The sequence below is a fragment of the Takifugu flavidus genome, chromosome 3 (genome assembly GCF_003711565.1).
Source record: "Takifugu flavidus isolate HTHZ2018 chromosome 3, ASM371156v2, whole genome shotgun sequence".
NCBI lineage: Eukaryota > Metazoa > Chordata > Actinopteri > Tetraodontiformes > Tetraodontidae > Takifugu > Takifugu flavidus.
In genome coordinates, this window is record NC_079522.1 from 9306009 (window position 1) to 9331382 (window position 25374).

The window sequence follows — 25374 nt, forward strand, 5'->3', positions numbered from 1 at the left end:
ATAAATCCACAGAATGTTTTGTACAAAAATACCATCATCCTTTGTGGACGCACATGAGAAGCTTGACATGATGTAAATTATTAATTGTAAAGTTAAATATAAAGACCATAGTCGCAACAACGTGATCTTGGTGTGTGTGTGTGTGTGTGTGTGTGTGTGTGTGGGGTAATTAGATGATGTAATTTCATCCTAATTCATCTTCCTGTAACCATCTATGAACAAGGCATTGTTCTTTATCCAGGCAGATATTACACTGTAAAAAACACTGATTGCTAACTATTTTTACCCACAGTGCCTGAGGAAGTTGTCTTGACAGAAGCAGAGGAGATGTCTTGGGTTGTGGTTTGAGACGGGACTGTACAGAGTGACCCGATTCGTCTCTCATGAGGGACTACGCTGGAGTAGGTTTCATCCAGGTCATAGTAGCCAAGTTCTTCCATCCAGTGCAACTGAAACACTCTAAAGCCAAATTAATCTCCATCTGAAAGACTTCTGTTTAAAATCCTGCGGATGGACCATCCCTGTGAGTTGATGACCCGAACAGATAGTTCTATTGACCACCTCGTGAGACAGATTTAAAAATATTAGTTTTATTGTAGACAAAAACTAGAGAAATGCTGGATATGTGAAACTTAATTCAGAATACAGACCACGTTTCAGGGCCTGAGTCTCTGCTCCTTATCTATTCTTCCTCCTGGGCCCTGCAGCTCCTCTACGTCTCAGCTCCTCTTGATCAGTTTGTTGACGGAGTTGAAGGCCTGCAGAAGACCCAGTCCCTTCAGACCACTGCAGGCCTGGATCTCCCACAGTCTGTCGTTGTAATTGTCCAGGCCCAACTCACTGGAAATCTGAGAAAGACAAGGATTTTTACATGAGCATTGGTTTCTCCTCACCTGGAAACCGACGTTGGCTCATTTACTGCAAGTGTGACATTCTACCAACATTTCAGTGGAAGAACAAAGCAAGAATGGAAGTGTGTAGAAGTCCAAGAACATCTTGAATAAAAGGAAAACGAACGCCTTTAGGTTTACCTCTCGTATGGTCATGCAGTTTGGCAGGTCCTTCTTATTGGCCAGAACCATCAGAGGAACATTGGCCAGCTTTTCCTCAACTAGGATCTTCCTCAGGGCCTTCCGGGCCTCAGGCATCCGAGCACGATCACTGCTGTCGACTACAAAAACCAGGGCCTTGCAGTCCTCCAAGTAGTACCTAAAGATGTGTACCGAGTCAGATCAGGGCCTGAACGTCGGTGTGAACATGAATGTCGTCTTCACCTCCAGTTGGGTCTCATGCTCTTCTGTCCTCCCACATCCCACACCGTTAAAGACGTCTTCTTGTCCAGGTCCAGATCTCCCACGTTAAAGCCAATGGTTGGAGATGTTTCCATCACCTTGAGGTGGATGTCAACCACATGGCTGAAATCACCTCTTTCACATGAGAAATGCATCAGTTACCAAGAAGCTCACCTGTCCCGTCAACAGTCGGGCCAGCAGGGTGGACTTTCCAGCAGAGTCCAGACCCATCAAGATCACCTGAACATACAAGTACTCATGTTCAGATTCTACTCATTAACCCAGAGTCCGGAACTGAGGATTTTATACATTTTGTGTGTTACACTTGAATGTTCCCGAATATTAAAGAGAGAAAATGACGAATCCTCGGATGTTTGATTTACCTGAGGCGATGTGGAGCTACGAGCTTGGCCCATCTCCCCACACGTCCTTTTTCCTTCTCGAATCTCTTCCTTTTTCTTCAACTTGTCTCCCCCCTTTATTTGTGTTTTTGACTCTTCTCTCTTCGCTTCCTTCTTGTTCGTCTGTCGCCTGATGTCGACTGATCTCTCCTGTTCAACAGAAAGTGGCCACAGGTTTTCCACATGGGTTCATTGGTATAATGTCCTGCATCAGCCAATGAGAGAGCAGTATTTAAATTAAAGCTGTCACGTGACCGTGTGACAGGTCCAACAAGATTTTTGAGTCAGGTGGAGGTCACACCTGCAGCATGTCTTGTCAAATTTTCACATTTTAAAAATCCCAAGAGGGGATGTCTGTAAGTGATCTCATGTGTTGATCAAACATTCGTCTGTAGAGTTACTGAGTCTCTCCTCCATGTGTCACAACAACATATGGGTAGTTTGTTTTGGGGAAGCTTCTTGACTTCACAATATGGACAACAAACACACCAATGAATGAAACCAGGTCCACTCTTATCACCCGGGGGTGCAGGGAGGGTGAGAGGGGGTGCAGGGAGGGTGAGAGGGGGTCCTTCTCCTCTTCCTTCTCCACCTCCGGAGGAGACGTGATGTCATCTCAGGAGGAGTCGTCTCCGGATATAAAGACCATGTGTCACCGCCTCCTCGCTCCTTGTTCCTCCGACCGTCCTGGGGAGTCCTTGCTCATTTTTCCAACATGGGATTCGGTGACCTGAAGTCTGCCTCCGGCCTCAAAGTCCTCAATGACTTCCTGTCGGATCGGAGCTACATTGAGGGGTGAGTCCAGCTCTGGCGGCGGCGCGGCTCGGTCCGGCTGGCAGGTCCAGCCGCGCCGCCATCTTGGCTAACTGTTAGCCGCAGCTATCATGGCGCACATTAGGCTCTGGTGTGAACAATTAAGCTTCGCGAAGCTGCAGACCTTGACGATGAATTTCAAACTGCTGTCCCAGTATCATTCCAAATCATGGACTTCGGAACCCGTCGGGTTCGCTGCCTGTTGCCTTAGTTATTTCCCCTAGCGTCGGCCTCGTGGCTCCACGTTGCACTGGGGTGCCGGTTTCATTCCTTAGAGTTTCTGTGCACATTTGAGCTGCCTTGCTCATAAATTTGAGGCACCTCAGTCGGCCATGCCTGGTTTCCAGAGGGTCCACTCAGGAAGAATCCTCTGCAGGCCGCCTGTCATGGTTTTTTTTCTTTTTAAATGACTTGGGAGGACGATAGTGGCCGAATGACTGGTTACCCCTCTCTCATACGTGGCTTTATTCTCCACTGCATGCATGCAAAAGGGCAAAGGAAAAGCCACCTAAAGGGGAGGTATAGTCAAACCTGGTGGGAAAAAATTTACATGAATGAAGGATAAAGGATTCCTTTGTATCCGGTGTGATTAAAGCCTTTTCAACAGGTTTGAATTGTGGCTGCACCAGACTGATGTGTTTCCTGATTTTAGGTACGTCCCATCTCAGGCCGACACAGTTGTGTTTGATGCAATCTCATCACCCCCCCCAGCGGATCTGGTCCATGCCCTCCGCTGGTACAACCACATCAAGTCCTTCCAGAAGGGCAGGTGAGGAAAGCGTATTGATTCAGATGTTGTCACCTGTACCACGTGGATGTCTGTTGTGCTGAAGACTCTCTGCATTAGTCTCCCAGGTGTGAAGAAACCTCTGGGTCAGTATGGTCCTCCAGGAGTGGCCGACACCACCTCTGCCTCCAAACCCGCTGCAAAGAAAGACGATGACGATGACATTGACCTGTTTGGCTCTGACGAAGAGGTCGGCGATCTGACGATGGTGCCATTATGCACTGTCGGTGGTGAATTATTAATTTTCTTTCCTCCTTTCAGGAAGATGAAGAGACTGCCAGGATAAAGGAAGAGCGTCTGGCACAATATGCTGCTAAAAAATCTAAGAGTAAGTTGCTGGTGCTTTACTTTATCACCATGGTGGCGGTGCCCCTTCCTGAGATGGACTGACTCTTGATGATGATTTATTCTCACCATCTTTCGGCTGACTGCCTGATGGACACTTGCTCATCTGAGAGAGTCTCGACTATTCTGCCATTTGGTCTGCTCCCAGTTCCTCTGTGGTAACCGACCCATCCCTTTCTTTAGAGCCCACCGTCATCGCTAAATCTTCACTCTTACTGGATGTTAAGCCCTGGGACGATGAGACGGACATGGCCAAGCTGGAGGAGTGCGTCCGCAGTATTCAGATGGACGGGCTAGTTTGGGGACAGTGTAAGTACTGCGGTAACAAATGGATGCGGTGCAGCAGTGATGATCTAACTCACCATCTTTCGGCTGAACTTGAGATGACGCTAATAAATCTGAAATGTCTGCACAGTTTGAAACTCATTTCAACCAGTACATCACAACCTCAACCGAGTTATGATTGAAATTGATCACTTTCATTCTGTGCGTAGCTAAACTGGTCCCTGTTGGTTACGGCATCAAGAAGCTGCAGATTGGTTGCGTGGTGGAAGATGATAAGGTGAGTTTGCTATAATGGCCATTGGATTTTGTGTTGAAGCTGGTTTTCATCTGAACTCCATTGTCTCTTCAGGTGGGCACTGAAATACTGGAGGAGCAAATCACGGCCTTTGAAGACTATGTTCAGTCAATGGACGTAGCTGCTTTCAACAAGATCTGAAAATGTCACATTAATAAAGCACTTCATAAAAACGGCGGTTTTTCTATTATTCTGAAGGTGTCTTTGTTCTTTGGATTAAAAAGTGGCCAAAGTTTCTCTTTAAAATTGACTTGGCGGGCAGGCAATTGCGTCTCTCTACCTGTGGGTGGCAGCACTTCGGTAATCACATCGAGTTCTCTTCGTCGAAGAAGAGCGAGACCGGAAATGAGCGACGCGCGGCAGAAGACTACTCGGGGCGAGTAAACTCGTAAGTGCAGGTGAACTAAGATAAGTCGTCGATCATTTAGTAACTAGTTTAAAAACTGGGTCCTCTAGTTGGGCAGAATGAACACGTGAAAAGGCACCAGTAAAAGCTACCTGTACAATGCTAAAGCTAATAGCATCCCAAACGGAGGGGACACTCGACATCAGTAGCGTCACCATAGTGACGAGTTTATTCACTTTTTTTGATTATGTGGATTTATAAAGTAGTCAAAGTGCTAACAACCTCAGCCAAATAATCAGCGAATCATCAGATTCTCTTTAAACCGTCGATGTCCAGATGACAAGTTCTGATCAAATGTCATCCGTAAAATCACTTTAGTGGTGTATTTAAAATGATTCAACGATGTTGGAAAAACCGTGTTTGACATGTTGCAATTACTGAACTCTGTTTTGGAAAAAACTCCGATTTGGATCTGTTTGTCTTTTATACATCGGGGTTTAGACTGTTTCGTAGAATGAAATAAGATGAATTGCACAAATCTTTGACTTTTGGTAGGCTGTTCTCTCTGAACTATAGCAACTTCTCAACACGAGAAATATTTGATAACTGCAAGCAGGATGATAGAATACTTTGTTAAAATCGTTTCTCTATGGGTAAAATTCCTGATATTTACATTTATTTCCCGTGTGTCTAGAACAAGAGTCATGTGACCTGGTTAGCGCGCTAACAGCTGTTAGCTTTAATAAAGAGCGGCCAAACATCTGTTGAGTGAACTGATTCTTGGACTCTCTGACCCTGGTGATAGGACAGACTGCACCATCTCCAGCTGAAAACGTAATTAAGATATGTGTAAAGGTCACATTTGGTTTAAATAAGTGAAGCTTTACTACTGTAGTTGACTCCTGTAATAACGCGTCACCGCTACAGGGCGGAAACATGTGTTCCAGATCTTCACACAGCAGCAGGATGTCTCACACTAATGAAGGTAAAAGTCAAACGTTCATTGAATAACTTGTTTCTGAGACATTACTTCATCTGTCATACTTTCTGTCCATGTTTCTGCCTGTATTGCCCCCCAGGTGACCAGAGAAGGGCGGAGTCTTCAAACAGGTGAGTTCGATAATTTAACACCATGACATTTGATCATATTTAATATAATTAAAGAAAGACCTTTGACTAAATGTGTAGGCGAGAGTCTACAAATGTCTGTGTGACATTGTGGAGACCTTTTTACAATATCACACGGCCATTGAATATCGCCTATTGACGGCTGATTCTATTCTCTATTATGCTTTCTTTGGTTGTTTAGATCCAGCGTTAATGATGAATGTTTGTCTTATTTCTTTACTGATTAATTCCTGTCAGGGTGAGGGCGGAGCCTCAGGTGGGCCCCTCCGGATCACAGCCCATCAGACAAGGATACTGTGGATATTGCAGAGTCCTCTACACAAATCTGGACCAGGTGCAAAGACCTCAGCCGAACCTAAGCTGTCCAATAATAACACATGCCTCATGATGCCCTTTGTCTCCTCTCTCAGCACCTGGCCAGTCTAAGACACCTGGACTCGGTCCACATTTCCTGTCAAGGCTCAGACCCCCCTTCCACTCTCACTACTGGGAGAACCAGACAAACACTAATGGAACGCTTCCTGCATGATGTACTGCAGCACCACCCACATCACTACCAGGACAACAGGTAGTTAAAATAAACATAGATGTATCCTGACAACCACGATGGCTCCAAAGACGTGGTAATAAATGTAGTTGTGATATATGATGTTTGTGCCTTTCTCTCCGCCAGGCCAAGTCACGCTGATCTACCATGTATCTCCACTCCTCCCTTGCCAGGGAAGGAGCTTGATGAAGTGTTTCTCTCCGATGTCAATCAACCTTTGGGCGCGCGTGAGCACACGTCTCGCAACGATCCTGATATCTACCATCAACCTGTCAATCCGGTGGGAGGCCCCCAGTCAGTTACAGCAGAGAGGATTCACGACAGGTTGTCTGGACCGGTTAGAGAAGAGGAGCCAGGGACACACACACTATATGCAGAGACGCCATCCTTTCATCCTAATCAAACCAGGCCCGCGTCCCACAGGAAGGCTCATCGGAAGACAAACAGGAGGAAATGCAGCAATGATGATGACTCGCCTCCCCTAATGAGTCCAGATTCTGATCTCCAGTCTCATGCACAGCTAAAGCGCTATGTTTGCACACAAAGTGGCCCCAATGTCGACACCGGGCCCCCATCACAGCTCAGGCCCTGGTGTAGCTGGCATAAGGAGAGGAGGGAGGCTCAGAAGGAGGTCTTCTCCTTGGACCAGTGCAAGCTTCTGGACCAGACCATCGAGGAGGTTCGTCGTTCATTAACTTGATGTTTAGTTTCCAACACATTTGATGTTTATTAATGTTGGGGGGCATTACCTCAGGTGATTCAGAAGTGTTGTCACGGTGTCAGTTCCACTTCCTGTGACGAGGAGAAGTTTTTCTTCAGTCTACCTGTCTCTATGGACACACAAAGCGATGACAGTGATTCGGTTGTGCAGGTGAGCCAGAGTAAAGCATAGTAGGGGAGATTCTGTGGCGTTATCTGATAAGGCTTGTGTCCCTCCAGGTGGCTTTACAGACGCCTGTCCAGGTAAGACAAATCGAGGACCAGCATGTCAGCCGTCTCATGGAAGTTCAGGTGGACCTTGAGGACCAGATGTATGCACAGCAGCTTGACGCTGCCCTCCAGAGTCAGCAGAGGGCACGAGATGGGGCCAGACTGGAGGATGGGTTTTGGGCTCTACCAATAGAAGAAGTCCTGCCAGCACCAGAACATATTCCAGAATCTTTCAGAGGGAAGACGTGGGCCCAGATTGAACAGGAGGATGAAGAAAAGGTAGAAAAACTGGTCCGACAGTTCAGAAAAGAGAAATTCATCTGCTACTTTGACAGCGAATCTCTAGCCAGGTACAGAAATATCAATGGTTCTTTCAGAATAAAGAGTCTACGTCATTTTCCAGTGAGGTCAAAATGAAGGGAAATGTTTTTGTCAGGTTTGGGAGGAGAAGCCACAAAAAGGAGAAAAGTTATGACATGGTGGTGGTATCAGACGGCGGCGTCCTGCCCCTTTTGGACTGTGGGCACGATGGCTCTGAGTGCGCCAGGAAGACAAAGAGGCGGGTGTTCAAGCTGGCATCCAGGTGTCAGGTGAGAACGATTAACGACTTTTCTGCTTCTAAATTTCCTGTGACTCGGTTTCCCCTTTTTGAAGGTGGTCAAAGTAAGTCACAGCACTCAGACGATCCAACTAGTGGCCCCAGCTGTCCGTCAGCCGGGCTTAGAAGCCCCTTCCACCGGCATCTCTGCACCCCATCAAGACACTGAAGAGAGGACTCCTAACATTCGCTCCAGGCAATGTCTTCCAAGGTCATACTCAAAGGTCATGACACCTCTGCAGCCTGGCACTTCGTTAGTCTACCTACTGTGCTCCCCATCCACCTCCAGCAGTACAACTGCTATAAGCCCCCTCCCTAAACGGTGCAGGAAAAAGAAGCGCCCCCCGAGCCTGCCGGGATTGAAAGTCACATACAAGCATTTTCCTCTTCAGTTCTACGAGCCAAGCAGGCACCGTATCTTAAAGAAACCTCCCAAAGGTTATTTGCCTCATCAAGGGTCCACGTCCTCCAGCCTACCCCCCTCCTGCGTACGTCAGCTTTTCAGGAGTCTGAGTCCAGACTTGAATGCCGATTCCCACAGTTTCCCCCCGAACAAACTCAGCAGAGATGCAGCACACGCTGATGCCGCCAGGGGGCAGAATAGAGGGTCGCAAAGCAGGTCAGAAAGAGGAAGGAGTTCAAGAAAGGTGAAGACGTGCCTCCCGGCCTCAACGAGAAGACTCAGATCGGAAGCCCTCCCCACTCAGGGTCTGCGGCGGAGTCAGAGAGCCAGCAGCAGCGTGCGTAGCCGCAAACGGAGGCAGAGATAACCTGCTCGCCTAAATTAACCCACCCACACCCAATTAACCCCATCAACACTCATCACACGACAGCCTCATTGCAGACCAAAATATTCAGACCAAGTACAGTTAGCATGACATTGCTCTAGTCTTTTAGGTCATTTTTATTTCATATTTTCAGGTTTTTATTTTTTAAATTATCTTTAAAAACTTTTAAAACATTAACACATCAGAAAAATGATCAACAATAATTGCAAATAAAGCTGGATAAAAATGATTTATCATCATGAAAGAAGGGTTGGTCTTTCAATTCAAATCCAATACAAATTTCCTAACAAAGTGACAGTTTAATTTTTGTTATTAAACTGCACGTCAATTATAGAAAGATTTTTTTAATGGAGTGCTTGAATATTCCTAAAGCTGGCATTGACTCTTTACTTCAGGTATATTTCAGATCTTTTATACCTTCTGTGTACTCAATGAAACATCATTAAATCAACTTTGTCTAAAACGTGTTTACGATTTCTTTTATTCTCACCGCATCCACCAGGTTGTGTATTGAGTCTTCAACTCTGTCTGCAGCAACCAGAAGTTCAGTCCACCTCTTGTCACCTGTTAAAAAAACGAACGCTCAGGAAATCAGTTCTAATTAATCAGTTATGTAAAGCGCTCTGGAGCCCACCTGCCCGTCTTTCTCTCCACATGTCCGTCTCCATCAGTGTCTTCAGTCTTTCTACACTTTCCTGCAGCTTCCTCTCTGGGCTACTCGCTCCACAATCCTCTCCTGACCAACTGACACTGTCTTCTGGGGTCCCTTCGTCCCCTGAATCATCTGTTTGGTGACAGAAAGGTGGTTCGCCTTCACTGTCCACTCCCTCTTCACACTGGACATCATGGGATGAGACAGTGTCGCTGAGCATTGTGGGAAATTGTTCTTCCTCGCTTTCCACCTCATCTTTTTTCGTTATCACTTGCACGTCTCCCTCGCTGTCTGGGCATGCCTCTGTGTCACATATAGGCGTACTAGTCTTTTCTGTCTCCATGGAAACGGGCTGTGACATGTGTTGTCCAGCTTCCATTTTGTCAAGAGCCTGGGCAACGTGAAAATGTATCTTAGTAAATGAAACTAAAAAGACAGTTCCATGACTGTAACGAGTAAAGACAAACTGAAAGGGTTCGACATCCGCCTGCTGGCCACCTCCCCCGTACCTTTGTGGGCGTTGGTTGTTGTGATAACAGCGCGTGGTTCGCTGTGTCGAGCAGTGACAGTGAGTTCACCTGTGCGAGCATGTCCTGCAAACACATGTTGTGTTTTCTCAGAGTTTCCATGGATACTTCCATCCCAGAGTACTTGTCCTCCAGGACACTCTGCTCCGACTGGATGGCTCGTCTCCAGTCGTGCAGCTGTTGCTTCAGCAACCTGAGAGCCAGTAAAGAAGCAATAGTTGACGCCTGGGAGTCGGTAAACTGTGCTTGATTTTGCTTTGCTGTCTTCTTACTGTTTGTCTCTCTGCAGGGTTCTGACATCATTGAGCAGAGTCATCACCTGCACAACACCAAACAGGTTATTTCCATGGTAACGCTTGCTGGTTTATGATGGCATGGAAGTCGTACCTGCTCGTGCTGTGGCTTTTCTGTCTGCAGCCCTTTGGAGGAAAACGTTGCATCATGGGAAATGTCTCTCTTGAATGAAGAGCTGATGAATGGGTGTGAGAGGGGAGCCCAGAGAGTTAAGATTGAAACAGCTGATTTGCCAGAAAATAAAGGTAAATTGATCAGACACCGTATATATGCTTATATACACAAAACTATGAATAGAAATAAATAAGCTCCTAATGAGCTGCTGGCTCTGCTCACCTCACAATCCTCTCGGTCCGTCTCTGAGCATACTCATGTGGTAGCAGGGCATGCCGAGTACTGTGGACCAATGACAACAGAGACTCTCTCCACGTGGGCTGAAACATCAAACACAAACCTTCAACTGTCCACCTGTCCAGGTAGACTGGACCAAAGTCCAAAGCTCAGTTAGGTACCGTGAAGAGACGCACGGCACCACAGAACAAGTTATCATTTATAAGATTTGACTCAAGTTTTCAAATGGGACAGTGGTAATTTAGTCAGTAGGAGGCAGAGGGTTCTGCTGAGGTACCCTTCAGCAAGGTACAGAACCCCCAAATTCTCAGGGGTGCCTGTCTGAGGTTCTGTCAGCCCACCATCAATACATACACGCACGTGTTCATTTGTTCATTCAAAGCTTCAGTGGGTAAAAAGTCATCAGTAAAGTATATTTGCTTCTTCTCTGGTCAAGAAAAAAGTCATGTTTTTAACAACTTTAAAGGGTTTTCCATTTAAATAAAAACGACTTATATTAATATGCAATAATATATGGTTCTGTCTATGACTATATACTAATTTACCTGTCTCACACCCCAGTCAGGGGGTGGCCTCACCTGTGTACAGAACTCGAGCACTGGGTGGTGGAGTTTGTGTTTTCTTGTGTGTTTGTCTCTCAGGAAGCAGCTCTGACACACGTGAACGTTGACACACCTCATGCAGCGATACCTGTTTAGTCACACCTGGTCAGAAAGTTCAGCTCAAGCCAGTTAACCCTTTAAGCTTAAGCATCAATATGGAACACTTCTTATTGGTCAGTGAGGATCACCTGAGTCCAGTAATGGGTGTGGTTTTGCAGATGTGGCAGCGGACACTGTGACTGATACTCTGACTGATGAAAAGGCGATACAGAGTGGGTAACCATAGTAACAGAGGTGGCTCGCTCCGCAGCCATGACAACACGTGTTCTTTAGACACAACTGGACTCCACACCTGGACACGCAAACAGCCGATTACAGCAACAACCAACAACCAACTGCCTCTAAGATTTGTTCTGTTCCTCACCCCGTTGAAGCACGTCAGCACTGCGGCGTCTACGTCGCCAAAAACATCTGTTTCCTGCACAGCTGCTGGTATCTACACACACACATAAAGTCTAAAACACACACTTTAGGATGAAATCTGCAGTAACCAGCTGTGAACACTCATCCGCTTCAATGCGTTTCGGCAAAAACAGAGTCACAGGTGTTCTTTAATTTGGAACACTGTCATTTGCTATCACTTAATTGACAACAGATGTGATCAAAGTGCATCTTTACTTTAGTTTTAACCAAATAAGTTGATGTTATTTCAACAGCACTGATGTGTCTTCACCTAAACCAGTTTTCACAGCTGAAGTGAAGTGAAGCGCCCCGACCACATGAGCTGTGGCAGGTAAGCAGACAAACATCCACGAGCTGAGCTACACAACTGCTGCGACAACGCACACACATCAGGTGCAACACCTGGTTCAGATGGTCCAGTAATGATGTGAGTCCAGACCTGCTGATGGACCCCGAACCATTTCCTGAAAGATCTACCAGAGCTGCGAAAAGTACAAAATGATGTGTTTAGAGAGCAGCAGGGACAGTGACGACCTGTGACCTTTATTCTGAAAGGGAGACGGAGAGACAGACACAGACAGGCAGACTGACAGGGAGAGTCACCTGTGTACTTGACTGGCAGCGTTTCAGCAGACAGAACGATCAGCAGAGTCTGAACAGAATCGGCCGACACAGAATTAGTCCCAGTCCTCAAAGTGGAAACAGACAAAGATGATTGAATCAAAAATGTGCTGAACGCAGTGACACAGAAACTGATCAGCAGGTCGGATTGAACTTGATTCAGTGCTGATCGAGAGATTATTATTGATTTAGTAATTTTAAATCAAAGGGAATTGTTAATAATCAGATGGACCGTGTTTGATGCCTTTAGTATCATGAACCTTTAAATCAGAACTCTTGATTTATTGTGACCGCACCGATCAAACAGCTGGAACACCAGAGTGCACATCTGCTCTACAGCTGTCAGTTGACCCGGGACTTCTTGTGAGACGTTATGAAACATCGTGCTCAGGGTCTGGGCCACTTCCTCTCTGTCAAACATCAGGTTAGCTCCGCCCTCTTGGACGAAAGCTGCTGTGATGTGTCCCAGAAACACAACATCCACTAAAAACAAACACACAATACACAAGAGAGCTGAGATACACGTGACACACACACACACACACACACACACACACACACACACACACACACACACACACACACACAGGTATGAGTGCGTTGATGCTGTGAGGAGCCGGTCACCTACTCTGACAGAGGTTCTGCAGCCTCAGCAGTTTCATGGAGACTCTGTAGACGGACGATCTGATGTCGTCCAGTTGATCTGACGGACAAATAATTAATAAAATAAAAATCATCGGCTTTATCATCTCAAAACAAAACCAATAGATCAGAGACGGACTCACCCATCCTCAAAATCACCGAAGAGTCGCAACAGTTTAGTCTGAAACACAAAATTCTCGTCTGATCTCCAGAACTTGGGTAATGAAGTCTGGGTCCGACCAGCACCAGAACCTCCTAATGCCAAGAAAAACTGTAAAAAAAACCCAAAAACCACAGTAACTCTGACGAGTGAATGCGGCAGAAGCAGTTTTACTTCAGCAGAAGTTGCAGTTTCTGCAGAAAATGAGGCTCCTTCCTCCCGGGGCAACAAAGACAAGGTGAACTTTCTGAATCATTAATGACGGTTTTAAATTTCAGCTCACGTGCGTCTCACCTGTCAGCCACGGGACATCTGCTGACCAACCAAACAGTGCAATCAAAAATGTTCTTCCATTTCTAGAGGTATATGAGATCATCCCTAAGCTTTGTGAGCTATTTTGAGGTTCAGAGTCTTCAACAGTTGGTAATGAGGGGTCCATAATTGACCCAACGACCCTCGTATGAATGGATTAATAGAAGAGGAAGATCACTTAGGGTCAGGGTCCACAATGGTGGAATGATGAAGGTCAGATAACAGTGGTCTATTCTTGTAATGAGGATGATGAAGATGGCGGTGGTGGACCAATGTCTGATGAAGGTCTGAATACGGCGCTTGTTTTCAGAACATGGGTTCTTTGTTTTGGTGCAAACTGAAGCTGATTGTTTTTGTTTTCTGTGTCTTCTTTGTTTCATTGCAGTGACATCATCGCTGCCTCCTTCTGTACTGAGATAAATGCTGAAACCGAAAGCAGCTGTGGTCTTCATCATCTTCAGTATCAGCAGTGTGCTGACACTAGCAGACCGGCCCAGTGCTGACATCACAGCTCTGCTCAGGTGGAGGTGTGCACGGATCAGCTGTCCACCAGGGCGGAGCCAACCCCAAGACCAATAGGCTCACACGGATACAGAGAGATATGATATCATCCATCCATGCATCCATCCATCATCCATCCATCCACCCGTCCATCCATCCATCCATCCATCCATCCACCCACCATCCATCCATCCATCCACCCACCCATCATCCACCCTCTATCCATCCATCCATCCCTCCATCCATCCCTCCATCCATCCACCCTCCATCCATCCATCCCTCCATCCATCCATCCACCCACCACCATCCATCCATCCAACCACCCATCATCCACCCTCGATCCATCCGTTCATTCCTCCATCCATCCCTCCATCATCCATCCCTCCATCCATCCATCCCTCCATCCATCCAACCACCCACCATCCATCCATCCATCCATCCACCCACCCATCATCCACCCTCGATCCATCCGTTCATCCCTCCATCATCCATCCATCCATCCATCCAACCACCCACCATCCATCCATCCATCCATCCATCCACCCATCATCCATCCATCTATCCATCCATGCATCCATCCATCCACCATCCATCCATCCATCCATCCATCACCATCCATCCACCCACCATCCATCCATCCATCCACCATCCATCCATCCACCATCCATCATCCATCCACCATCCATCCATCCATCCATCCATCCATCCATCCATCCAACCATCCACCCACCCACCCACCATCCATCCATCCATCCATCCATCCATCCACCACCCACCATCCATCCGTCCATCCATCCATCCATCCATCCATCCATCCATCCACCCATCATCCATCCACCATCCATCCATGCATCCATCCACCCATCATCCATCCATCCATCCATCCATCCATCCGTCCATCCATCCATCTGGATACTGACAGGCAGATTTTGTCTTTTTATTTACTGTTAAAACACTAATTAAGTGGAAATGCCCCCCAATCTTTTTGAGTGTAAATGTTGTTTAAGCATTTTTTTAAAACTTCAAAACAACAATATTAATTAAATATTATTAAATCCTCTAGGAAGCCCCTCCCAGTAGATCAGGGAGGCCACGCCCCACTGGGAGTAAGGCTCTGATAATTTCACTCAGTCAGAGTGGAGTCTCTCCTTAAACATCAGCAGCATCTATATCACTGCTGCTCCTGCTGCTGGGTGAGTGCACGATACTGTAGGATAGTGCATGATGATGTATGAATGCTGCATGTTACATGTATATTTGTGAATCGTGATTCCAGATGAGACTGTCTGGGCTGTGCTGAGTTCAAAATGAAGGGCTCTCTGTGGATCTGTCTGCTGGTCTGCTCAACCTTGACTGGCTTGGGTTTGTTTACTTCATTATTATTATTGAACGCTTACTCATCAGATGTGGCCAAAGTCATACAATTATGCTTGAGTTGATGTGTTTTTAAGCTTCAAAAATGTCTTTTTGGGGGGTTCAAGCTATTTACAAGTTTACTAATATTAAAAAGTTCAGGTGTGTTGGATGTCCTAAAATGCTAAAAATGTCTGTATTGTTTTGGATTTTTAATAATGATATTATCTTTTCTTGTCTTTGACATGAATGTCATCAGTGGTTGATTTGTGTTTGTGCAGCAACAAACACACTGAGTGTTAGAGCAGTTTGGGTCCAGTCCAAACCCAGAATAAAAGGCTTTGTTTTCCAGCATCAGCTATCCGGTGCTACAGCTGTAAGGACTACACTGCCAGCTGCTCGAAACAACGAGACTGTAGCTATGACGACGCCTGCCTCACACTCAACGAGAGAGGTGTGTACATGTGTCCACGCTACGCTCAGATTCTGGTTGAGACCAAGTGACTGCTGAACAACAAAACCTTTTTGGATCTCATCTCAAATGCGTTTTGCTTGAACGGTTCTGTTCTGCTCCTGTTGAGGTTCCGCTCAGATTCTGCTGTTCTTGCTGCAGGTGGAATGACGTACCGTCAGTGCCTGAAGTATTCAGACTGTGAGTACAGTCGACTGGGACAGATGTTTCCTCAGGTGACGTCCGAAACACATTTCCACAGCTTCCCCCACAGTCAGCAGGTTGTGGGTTTGATTCTGTGTTCTTGTTCTCCTGGTGGTTCTCCAGAGTCCTTCATAGTTCATAAACATAAACATCAGGTTGACCTGTTATAGCAGAAACATCAGTATGATGGATGATAGATGGACAGATGAATAATGGATGGGTAGAAAGCTGGATGATGGATGGATGGATGGATGGATGGATGGATGGATGGATGGATGGATGGATGGATGGATGGATGGATGAAAAGATCAATGATTAATACTGATAGATTGATGAATGGATGATGGGTGGATGATGACTGGATTGATGAAAAGATGTGCAGATAATGAAAGATGATGGATGGATAAAGGTTGGATGGACTGATAAATGGCTGATGGATGGATGAATGGATGATTAATGGACAGGTGATGGATTGATGATAGCACCATGGTGATTGACATTGATTTGCTGATTGACTAATCGAAAGATAAGAAAATTGGATGGTTAATTAAGATTTAAAGGGTTCAGACACGGTTTTTCTTGTTCACCAGTTTGTATAAAATGGAATATTAATCACGTGATCACTGCCTATTTCAGGTTTCCAGTTTCACCTTCAAGTGCTGTAACTCTGACCTGTGTAACTCCGCCCCCTCGTCTGCAGCCAGCTCTGCCATTGGTCTCCTTGCCTCGCTGCTCATCACGTGGTGGTGTATGATGTGAGGACTAATGCAGCTCTCTAGCGCCCCCTGGGGAAGTCAACGGTTAACAACTTGCCCCACCCACCGTACTGATAATAGTTATTGTTATTGATACGTGTCAGTCACATGACCAGTGCATACAGTTAATAGGAATTTATAATCAAGAAAATATTTTGACTCACTGATAAATACTGGTTAGCACTGTGGCCTCACAGCAAGAGGGTTGAATCCCCCTTTCTGTGGAGAGTTTACTTGTTCATCCCAGGTCCGTGCGGATCCTCTCCAGGGTGGTTTGTGTTTGGGGTGGCCTGCTGACTTTAAATTGTCCTAATGTGTACGCATGCCAGCATAAATGGTTGTTTGTCTCTCTATGTTGCCCTGGAACGAGCTTGAGATTTATCCAGGGTGACCCTCCCTCTGGCTCCACCGCAGCAGGGAGAAGATGGATGGATAAATGCTGACTTACCCGAAGAAAATTAATTCATTTCGTGTGGGTTTTTGTCCATTTTAACTGAATTTGCCTTCACAACCACCTGTCGACAAACTTTAATAAACGGTGACAACTGGAAAATTGGCTCTGCTTTGGTGATTTTATATCATTGTGTTTATCGTCATAATTATTAACATATGAGCTCATATGAATGTTTCTGACAACAGTTGTAAGAGATAATTATGGTTATTACAATAACCGTCCCAGACGCATACGGGTCCACCAACAGGTGGTGCTATACTCAAAGCCGACGCCCTGTGGCCTGAAACTCCCCAATAAAAGTATCGATTAGCGTTCTCACCTCTGACCTCCAGGCTCTTCGGATTCGTTCCCATTATTTCAGCGATTGCGGAACACACTGAACCGGTTTCGGGCGGCGCCAGAATATCTCGCTAATTGGGTTTCAGAGCAAACTTTTTGTGACGTCGTTCGAACGGTGGACACCTTCTGACGCAACCAGATCCGAGCGAGTTTCTTACTGGCAGAACTTTCATCGAAGTTCTCGTAAGCCCCCGAACCTTGTTTCTCAAAGTAAAAACCATTAACCAACAGGTAGCCCGTCGCTAACTGTCAGAACCGGAACAAGAATCGGAGTCTGGACTGTGGATGCTTTTAATGTGGAGGAGCATTTCCGCACCGGAAGTATTATCTTTGGGGTCGTAAACGCGCAATGGTTGCATCTGCTAAAGCAAATATCTATCAGAAATATCGTAATTGTCATTTTTTTCAAAAGGAAATGAGATTTTTCGTATCTCAACCCCCGAAAAGAACCAGAAGTTCCCCATCAAAGATGGCTGTATTGAGTGGAACGGATTTAAATTTGACTGAAAATGACAATTTGTGCTGACCTTTGACGTTGGTAACAGCAAGAATACTCAACATGAAACTACATCTCTTTAGAATCAAAAAAGTGTAGATGGAAGAAGTGCTGTAACTCTGACTCAAAAAAAATAACACACACCGTCATGTTTGAAAAAAAATATTTTTGGGGGAATACTCGTTTAGGGTTTCACTAGCAATTAACTGAAATAGAAGAACACCTGGGGGATTGGGGTCTCTTTTATTAGTAGACAAATTTTAATATCAAAAATCTTTGGAGGGACTTGATGTTGATTATTCAGTTGCAAGAAGATTTTTTCATTTATTTTAACACAGGCAAATATAAAAGGAAAATCCTCCCTGCGTCCCTGTATGTCCATGTATTTGTTGGCAATATGATTGATTTAATGTCATCTTAAAGAATAGCTACATGGTTCTGAAATATTTAACATCACAAATTTGTCTGAGAATTCTGTTTGGGAAAAAATCAATAAACTGAGATCAGTTAATTGATCAGAGCTCATTATTAAAAAGAATCAACCTGCCTACCAGAAAGATAACGTACCAAATTACTGCAATCGTCCCACAGCTGATCAATTTTATTTAAAAAAAAGATAAAAACAAGCAGTATTGCTCACCAAGGAATCTGTTTTATTTATTATCAATATCAAATCATGAATTATGCTTTACAATTTCTGGCAAAAATTGTGCCGAGTGTATCATAAATAAGTAAATTAATAGATTCAAAACTGTTTATTCCACTTTTTTAAGTAAAAGCATTTTCATAGAAATGATTGATAACCTTGAAATGAATGTATCTGTAATTTAATTCTTACTTGGCAATCTGCATTTGATGTATTTGGATGTGTTCTTAATGTCAGAACTTGTGAGTATCAGTAGTTTGGTTCATTTGTGTCACACTGTTGCTGCAGTTCCACACCTCCTGTTGCAACTTCAGTTTCTGTTGTTGCCAGGTTTCCATGGAGATCCATTTCCGTTTTCTATGAACAGTATTGGAAGCAAATATATGGTAATTGTCACGGAGATAAAGCAACATGTCCATTGAAACCAAAGGAACCAGAATCAGGGCTGAAAATGTAAGTTCTTACTCATGTCTGATTTCTTTTTCTGAGAAAATCCACCAGTCTGTTTTCACACAAAGCAGGAGAGAAATTCACCTGTTAGTTTGTAGATTTGATGCTGGAATTTTGGGAATTGAAAAAAAATCACTGACCTTTTTCTTTCCTGCAGCATTCAGAGCTGCAATTTTACTCTCAATGTCAGAAATCTGCAGAGAAAAATGTTTATTTTTTTAGCATCAGTGCAGCAAACGACAAATTGCTGAAAAATAATGTGGAAAAAATGCCGAATAGCAAAAAAAAAAAAAAAATCACAGAGAATATCCAAATTATTGTTTTTTCTTCCTGTTTTAGGTTTAAACGATTGTTTTGATCATGTGATCTCATGAAAACGCCCCACAGACAGATGAAAATGACCCAATAGGAGCTCAGCCTGATCCCACCCACCTCGCCCTCGGCGCTCTGGACTCTGGCGGCGGTCAACGTCACTACATCCTCCAGCTCGGACAGCTCGGAATCTGTGGTCCCTCCGAAACGGGTCTTGGCGCTCTGCTCGAGCTTTCGCAGCTTGGTCTCCAGCTCGTACGACTGCCCAGCGGCGATGTACACCTGGACAGGTAACAGCCACACCTGTGTCACCTGACCACATCCAGCAGTAACACCAACAGGGCTGTGTATTGCTGCACACACACATACACACACACACACACATACACACACACACACACACACACACACACACACACACACACACACACACCACACACACACACACACACACTGGTCCATGTTTTACGATCATAACCACGCACGTTAGGTGTATCGCCCCGATCAGAGATCTGATTTTGCTCCTTCGGTGATTCTCCTGATGTATGCGTTGTAAAAATGTTCTCTCCAAAAAACTCCAACATCGGACGCAGATCTATAAATAACCTTTCTTTTTCATTGCTTTTTGAAGGGAAGATATTCTCAGAAGTCGTCATGTTCTCTCACAGTTCCAATAAAAAAACAGCTTTTTCTTTTGGATTAAATCTGATCCTGGAAATGTTGTGTGGTGCTCCTCCTGGACCCAAACAGGAACCAGTTAGTTTTACAGATACTCAGCCCTGTTGGAGACTGCAGGTGACACAGAGGGGTTATGGCAGAATATGACATGCACTTCATGTTTTTAGCTTACATTTTCCTCAAGTTCCCTGAAAGCATCATCTGCTTGCTTAACGTCAGTCCCTACTAAGTGTGATCGTTCGTGTGCCTGAGAGAGGCCGTACTCGACCATTGCATTTTCTGTGGCGTTAATGGTTCTCAGGACCTCAGTGGTGAGGTCACAGAGGGCAGCAGCGGTGGATCTCTGAAAGCCATGTAGAGGGACACACATTAGCAGCTGGAAAACAAAAACCAGTCTGGATGGAGACAGACCGGCACCATCCATCAATGTGATCATTGATTATTGATTACCATTCTGTCATTTTGATGAGGAACAACAGGCAACTTTCATCTCATAAATCTCGTGAGACTAATGTTAGACTTTGTGGTGCGTTGAACAGTCATAAGTTACCATCTTATGTAGAGAGGAAGAAGGTATCTTTTGGTCTTTTGTCACGTGAGTCGCCGTGTCTTTGTACATCTTTGTCGCATCAAACCGATTAAAAGCAAATGCACACGAGTGATTTTTCTTTGCCGCGTCAACAGAACCACACTTTTGAGTCAAACTCTGAATACTTAGAAGAGTTTTGAGACCTTGGTCTGCTCCAGATACCTACAGCATAACTAAGCCCCACCCCTGCATACCTACACCTCGCCCACAGTGAAGGTGCCAGATGTGCGCCAGAGCTAGGCTAATTGCTAGCCCACAAATGAACTTGTTAATCAACAAACTTCAGACTACTCAGAAGAATGCGGGAGTGCTGCTTTTTTACAAAAACATGGTTCAACAACAGCGTCAGAGATTACACCATTCAGCTTAAGCAGCCAATGTGCCATCGGGTAGACAGAATTCTTGTCAAAGGTTTTCCCTGTTTCTGGAGTACTGAATGGCAGCCTTTCTATCTTTCAAGGCAGCTTACAGCCATACTGCTCATTGCTGTTCACATCCCCCATCGCCCAGTCACAACAACAAGAGTGAGGCATTAAGTAAAGCTGGGTGTCGTCAGCATAGCAGCGAAACAATACTCCATGATTACTGGTGACACGAAGAGGAAAACCCCTTGTAGATGGAGTTGGAGAGGCCAATGGCGCTATGAAGATGGTGCAACAGGATGTCAACGGTGTCAAAAGTGACAGACAGGTCAGATCATCCTTGTCCTAAAGGACTCATTGCCCTCCAGTGAGTGACTACTGTCACTCACTGTAGTTTGTCCTCCCCCTTCCAGTTTGTATATTGGCCTGGACCGATGATACCATCTCCACTGCCCTCCACACAGACCTCATACATTTGGATACAAAGGACTCCTACGTTGGAATGTTGGAACCCCACACTTAGCAAGGAGGCCTCCTCCTCTCTCTGCTGACATCCCAATTCACACAATTGCAAAGGTCCACCCTCTTCATCAAGACTGTCACAACAATCTCTCTCTGAATGTTGAGAAGAGGAAGGACATTGTTGTAGCCTTCAGGAGAGTGTGTACACAGCATGCTCTTCTAACCACCAATGGTGCTGTGGTGGTCATGGTGAGCAGCACTATATTCACAGATGGGCACATTGGTGGACTATAAACATCGCATTACTGGCCGTGAATACCAACCAGCACCTTTACTTCCTCACCAATTTCAGAAGAGCTAGAGGTGCAGGCCGCATCTAATGCACATTTAACACAGGCACTACAGACATCTATCGCAGGAGCCTCACCAGGTGCCCCCACCCCTCCCTTCAGGACATTAACAGTTCATGCCTCATAAAAGCCTTCTACATTGCAGGAGACCCCAACGCCCCACACAGCTTCTTCATCCAGCTGCCATCAAGAAGAAGACTGTAGCGCCCCTCCTACCCCTCGGTCCCCCATCAACACTCAGGAACTGCACAAGAGTAATTGGAGTTATATATTATCTATTTATTCTATATTACTTTATCTTTTCACTGAAGCTTTGGCAGTAACAGGTTTCCTGCATCATGCTAAGGCACTGACATTTAAGTCTGACTTTAAAGGATAAGCACGGATGCTTCACTTCCTGTTCTGCCCATTGATGACAGGGCATCTCAGGCCTCAGGCAAATAAACAAACAAGTCATTAAAATTGGAATAAGCACAGACCCAAAGAAGAGAGTCTCTGGGACCCTGGACACTAGCATCATCATGATGCTGCGACAATTTTGACATCAAAAAGCAGCAAAACTTCCTTTATGTTTCACCAAAAAAAATAAAAAACAACCCAGGAAACAAGCATGATGACAGCGCTACAAAACACACGTGGAGACGAATCACACAATTAATAACATCTATCAGTTAGCATTTTATCAGACTGTGTTATACTCTTATTTCAGCATTATTATTTTCAAAATAAAGCAGGTTTAGTTATTATGTGTGACAAAGCAAGACCAAAACGCTGATTATTCATGAATCCTGTCTATGACCCTTGACCTTTCCAAACTCAAACCTTCTTAAATGTTGATAACTTTTAAAATAATCACACTTAAGCTAAATAAAAATTAATTCCCCACAATCACATGGGGAATCATCGCCTGATCTGATTGTTCCAGCCTGAACATTTAGCAATATTTTCATCATCCTTTGTCACATTCTCAACATAACATTCTAAACACACCAAAACACAAAGAAATCAAAATTTCCAAACAGATTTTTATGACTGAACTAAGAGAAACAGTTAGTAAATGAGTGTTTTCAGGGAATATGAGGATAATTTATAAATATCATTAATAGTAATGACTGATTCATAATAACAGGATAACTAAGCCTCATCACTCTTTATAAAAATCCATATTGTTATAATATTTGATCCACTAAAGGACATTGTCCTCTCGTGACCTGCTGATGGTGCAAAAACGCAGGTGGTTAGTTCGTAAGAAAGAGCATGAAGACGCTGAACGAAGCCATTCACCAAAAAAAAGAAAAAAGAAAATAAAACTTTACCGAACAACTGCTCCAAAACATTAGAAGCTTTGATCTGGAATTATTTATTTCTGCTGTCATCATGTGACATCCAGGCATCAGATACACAAACAAATGAGTTTGGACAATCTAGAGCAGACAGACAGTCCTGGAAAGGCCAGATCCATCTTCAGGAAGGACTCCAGCTCAAAGCAGCCCTCAGATCAAAACCACCGGAGTCTTATCACTGACATAGTTTCAGAACTTTGCTGCTCATCATGTGCTGGAAAGTCCCGCCTGACTAAGAACCATCTCAGAATACTCATCATGCCCTTCTTCCTACCTTCTGGGCCTCAGTGGGCATCTCATCACTGGATGAGCTCAGTTCTTTGTCTTTCAGAGATTCCAGAGTGATTGCCGGTCCAGTTTTGGTGCTGGCTGGACCCCTGCTCAAAGAGAAACGCCTCTTTCCGGGTTCCTCATCCGACGACACACCCTTGTCACTCAGATTCCCCGCCAGCTCACTCAGCTTCCTCCTCAACTTCTCTTCCTCACTGTGACCCAAACTGGCGGCCTGCAGGGCGACAGTAAGAACATCGACTCAAACAGAACCGTCTGCACGGCTGAGCTGAGGTCACGTCTCTCCTCACCTCGTCTGCAGGGGTCATTTTCTCCTCCAGGCGACTCAGCAGACTCTCGATGGCAAACATGCGTTTGTTTAGCTCGTTCATCTGCCAGGAGAAGAACGGAGACACCCTCATCAGGGGACATTGGCCAGCTGCTGCAGCGCTAAAATGCTTCCTGCCTTACAGGCGGGGCTTGACCCAGGTTCTCCTGGGACGATGCTCTGCTGTTTCTACGGCGATGTGGCATTTGCTGACTCATGGGGGGGTACCTCGGGTAATCGTCCTCATCAGAGGTGTCGACATACTGCTGCCGCGCCACAGAAGAGCTGATCTTTGACAGCGAGCGGGTCTGAACCATCCGGTTATCACCGTAGTCATCTGACCATCCAGGCAGACAACAGGTGAATGTACACAGGTGGACAACACAGCAGATGAATGGACACGTCGATAAACACAACAGGTAAATGTACACAGGTGGACAACACAGCAGATGAATGGACACGTAGATAAACACAACAGGTGAATGTACACAGGTGGACAACACAGCTGATGAATGGACACGTAGATAAACACAACAGGTGAATGTACACAGGTAGACAAAACATCAGGGGAATCTACACAGGTGGATAACACAACAAACAAATGTACACATGTAGATAACAACAGGTCAATGTGTACAGGTAGAACACACATCAGGTGACTCTACAGAGACAGACAACACGTCAGGTCAATGGGCACAGATAGACGACACATTGCTTCAATACACACAGGTGCAAGATTGTTAGCATGTTTCTGGTCACAATGTTTAATAACTGTGCATTTGAACAACATACACATGCGCATATGTGTATTATGTACATGTATCGGGTCTCATGGCGTAGCGATCCAGACTCTTCCTGCGGTTCATTCTGTGGTTGTACATCTCGTAGTCCATTTCATTCCTGTAACCTCGATCCTCCATCATCTGTCGCATGAAACAGCCGCCAGAATCATCGAATTAGAAACACTGGACACATTTCTTAAACTTAAGTGTAGCCTGACACCACCTTTTTGTACATGTACTGGACATACAGCGTGTAGTTGCACCTCTATGTTCACTTGTCAGACAGCTCTGGTACCACTGTAGCCGTACAGTGACAAACTGAGGTACCTGCATTGATCACGCGTTGGCAGGCCTGTTTGATCGCACTTTAACCGAGCTGTATGGAGAATGTGTTAGCGTACGTGGATTGTTGTCTCACCTGTACTGACTGTCGCCGTGAATGAGGGAAATAGTCATCAGGGTCAAAGTCAAGAGGATGCACCGACAGCAGACGTTTGTTCTTCCTCATCTAATAAAAGGGAAAATAAGTGTAAAGGTTGTGATCTCACATGGCCATTAATTGCATGATTGTGAGAGCAGGCGTTACCGTTTTGAAGCGCTGGAAATCGGCTTCTCCGTTTTCATCCTCTAGGCCATTAAATCCTTCTGGGCGCAAGGGCAAAAGTCCAGAGTAGATCTGTCTCCGATTTAAATCAAACATGGTGTAAAAGTGTGAGCAGAGACTTACGGCTGCTAACATCGGGCATGCTCTGAGTGTCGTCATCACGACCACCTGAAAGACACTCTGGATCATTACCTCATCATATTAACACGGATGACAATATTAACCTTGTAGACTCTGATTCATTGATTACGACGGTAATAATAATTGCTATTGTTGCTCTGGGTGTTCCTTTTCATCTCAAACTGGACTGATCTCAAAACACAGCTGTAGTTTACAGCACAGGGAGGTCCCCTTACGCCGCCAGCGGTGGTGACAGGGAGCAGGACCAACCATCTTCACTTGATGGTGCTGACATCTTCTCTACACCGGGCCAGAGCTAAGATGCTACAAGGTTTTACTGCTGAGGA

At 45.2% G+C, this 25374-nt stretch overlaps 5 protein-coding genes and 1 long non-coding RNA gene across 14 annotated transcripts in view; 4 read left to right on the forward strand and 2 right to left on the reverse strand.

Moving 5' to 3' along the window:
- Positions 1–570: 570 nt before the first annotated feature.
- Positions 571–13326, reverse strand: dytn (dystrotelin). 3 transcript variants are annotated; one of them, XM_057026294.1, is made up of 19 exons: positions 12850–13326; positions 12693–12767; positions 12361–12547; positions 12047–12132; positions 11846–11925; positions 11406–11477; positions 11170–11333; positions 10958–11069; positions 10365–10462; positions 10122–10203; positions 10007–10053; positions 9717–9927; positions 9190–9598; positions 9046–9119; positions 1676–1843; positions 1467–1532; positions 1275–1390; positions 1032–1209; positions 571–848 (listed from the first exon to the last, which is right to left on the reverse strand). In XM_057026294.1, exons 1-19 carry the CDS (start codon positions 12851–12853, stop codon positions 720–722), a joined length of 2358 nt encoding a protein of 785 aa, XP_056882274.1. In that variant the 5' UTR covers positions 12854–13326; the 3' UTR covers positions 571–719. The 3 variants fall into 3 exon arrangements, with proteins under 3 accessions (XP_056882274.1, XP_056882273.1, XP_056882275.1); XM_057026293.1 differs by having other exon boundaries at positions 9046–9114; positions 9185–9598; XM_057026295.1 differs by having other exon boundaries at positions 9046–9114; positions 9185–9598; positions 9786–9927; positions 12850–13325.
- eef1b2 (eukaryotic translation elongation factor 1 beta 2) lies at positions 2329–4391 on the forward strand. The gene is made up of 7 exons (XM_057026299.1): positions 2329–2488; positions 3159–3275; positions 3354–3483; positions 3555–3621; positions 3822–3947; positions 4133–4200; positions 4273–4391. Exons 1-7 carry the CDS (start codon positions 2409–2411, stop codon positions 4357–4359), a joined length of 675 nt encoding a protein of 224 aa, XP_056882279.1. The 5' UTR covers positions 2329–2408; the 3' UTR covers positions 4360–4391.
- zdbf2 (zinc finger, DBF-type containing 2) lies at positions 4533–9018 on the forward strand. Of its 2 annotated transcripts, none has more exons than XM_057026297.1 (11): positions 4533–4606; positions 5259–5398; positions 5492–5549; positions 5644–5674; positions 5930–6026; positions 6103–6260; positions 6366–6918; positions 6994–7110; positions 7179–7519; positions 7606–7759; positions 7824–9018. In XM_057026297.1, the coding sequence occupies exons 3-11, from the start codon at positions 5501–5503 to the stop codon at positions 8535–8537; spliced, it is 2214 nt and encodes a 737-aa protein (XP_056882277.1). In that variant the 5' UTR covers positions 4533–4606; positions 5259–5398; positions 5492–5500; the 3' UTR covers positions 8538–9018. The 2 variants fall into 2 exon arrangements, with proteins under 2 accessions (XP_056882277.1, XP_056882276.1); XM_057026296.1 differs by having other exon boundaries at positions 4589–4606; positions 5259–5384; positions 5489–5549.
- LOC130522207 (uncharacterized) lies at positions 10881–13820 on the forward strand. Its single transcript, XR_008949571.1, has 3 exons — positions 10881–11473; positions 11698–11774; positions 13564–13820. It is a non-coding gene; the product is annotated as an uncharacterized LOC130522207 (long non-coding RNA).
- A 906-nt stretch (positions 13821–14726) lies between these two features.
- On the forward strand, positions 14727–16995 carry LOC130522206 (CD59 glycoprotein-like). Its single transcript, XM_057026301.1, has 5 exons — positions 14727–14872; positions 14956–15041; positions 15385–15486; positions 15646–15719; positions 16324–16995. The coding sequence occupies exons 2-5, from the start codon at positions 14987–14989 to the stop codon at positions 16444–16446; spliced, it is 354 nt and encodes a 117-aa protein (XP_056882281.1). The 5' UTR covers positions 14727–14872; positions 14956–14986; the 3' UTR covers positions 16447–16995.
- A 962-nt stretch (positions 16996–17957) lies between these two features.
- The window catches only part of mlpha (melanophilin a), a 9836-nt gene continuing 2419 nt past the window's right edge, over positions 17958–25374 (reverse strand). For 2 of the 6 annotated variants that reach the window (XM_057027628.1, XM_057027627.1), the window contains 12 exons: positions 25031–25075; positions 24890–24948; positions 24722–24811; positions 24339–24444; positions 23665–23858; positions 23505–23585; positions 23198–23428; positions 19990–20160; positions 19260–19421; positions 18968–19021; positions 18843–18879; positions 17958–18734 (listed from right to left, as the gene is read on the reverse strand). In XM_057027628.1, coding sequence (XP_056883608.1) covers positions 18688–18734; positions 18843–18879; positions 18968–19021; positions 19260–19421; positions 19990–20160; positions 23198–23428; positions 23505–23585; positions 23665–23858; positions 24339–24444; positions 24722–24811; positions 24890–24948; positions 25031–25075 — 1277 coding nt within the window. In that variant the 3' untranslated portion in view covers positions 17958–18687. Of the gene's footprint in view, positions 18735–18842; positions 18880–18967; positions 19022–19259; positions 19422–19624; positions 19876–19989; positions 20161–23197; positions 23429–23504; positions 23586–23664; positions 23859–24338; positions 24445–24721; positions 24812–24889; positions 24949–25030; positions 25076–25374 lie in introns of those variants that run through there. The other 4 variants (XM_057027629.1, XM_057027631.1, XM_057027630.1 and 1 more) reach the window with 4 other exon arrangements.

What these genes read in the sequence shown, in the direction of transcription:
- eef1b2 (XM_057026299.1), top strand. Translation starts at nt 2,409, where the DNA reads ATGGGATTCGGTGACCTGAAGTCTGCCTCCGGCCTCAAAGTCCTCAAT. An exon ending in TGTTTGGCTCTGACGAAGAG is followed by an intron (nt 3,484 to 3,554) that starts GTCGGCGATCTG and finishes TCCTCCTTTCAG; the next exon opens with GAAGATGAAGAGACTGCCAG. An exon ending in CGGGCTAGTTTGGGGACAGT is followed by an intron (nt 3,948 to 4,132) that starts GTAAGTACTGCG and finishes TTCTGTGCGTAG; the next exon opens with CTAAACTGGTCCCTGTTGGT.
- zdbf2 (XM_057026297.1), top strand. Translation starts at nt 5,501, where the DNA reads ATGTGTTCCAGATCTTCACACAGCAGCAGGATGTCTCACACTAATGAA. An exon ending in AGGGCGGAGTCTTCAAACAG is followed by an intron (nt 5,675 to 5,929) that starts GTGAGTTCGATA and finishes AATTCCTGTCAG; the next exon opens with GGTGAGGGCGGAGCCTCAGG. An exon ending in TGGACCAGACCATCGAGGAG is followed by an intron (nt 6,919 to 6,993) that starts GTTCGTCGTTCA and finishes GCATTACCTCAG; the next exon opens with GTGATTCAGAAGTGTTGTCA.
- dytn (XM_057026294.1), bottom strand. An exon ending in GCTGCCAGTCAAGTACACAG is followed by an intron (nt 11,926 to 12,046) that starts GTGACTCTCCCT and finishes TACTTTTCGCAG; the next exon opens with CTCTGGTAGATCTTTCAGGA. An exon ending in AGCATGAGACCCAACTGGAG is followed by an intron (nt 1,210 to 1,274) that starts GTGAAGACGACA and finishes ACACATCTTTAG; the next exon opens with GTACTACTTGGAGGACTGCA.
- LOC130522206 (XM_057026301.1), top strand. Translation starts at nt 14,987, where the DNA reads ATGAAGGGCTCTCTGTGGATCTGTCTGCTGGTCTGCTCAACCTTGACT. An exon ending in CCTCACACTCAACGAGAGAG is followed by an intron (nt 15,487 to 15,645) that starts GTGTGTACATGT and finishes TTCTTGCTGCAG; the next exon opens with GTGGAATGACGTACCGTCAG. An exon ending in TGGGACAGATGTTTCCTCAG is followed by an intron (nt 15,720 to 16,323) that starts GTGACGTCCGAA and finishes TGCCTATTTCAG; the next exon opens with GTTTCCAGTTTCACCTTCAA.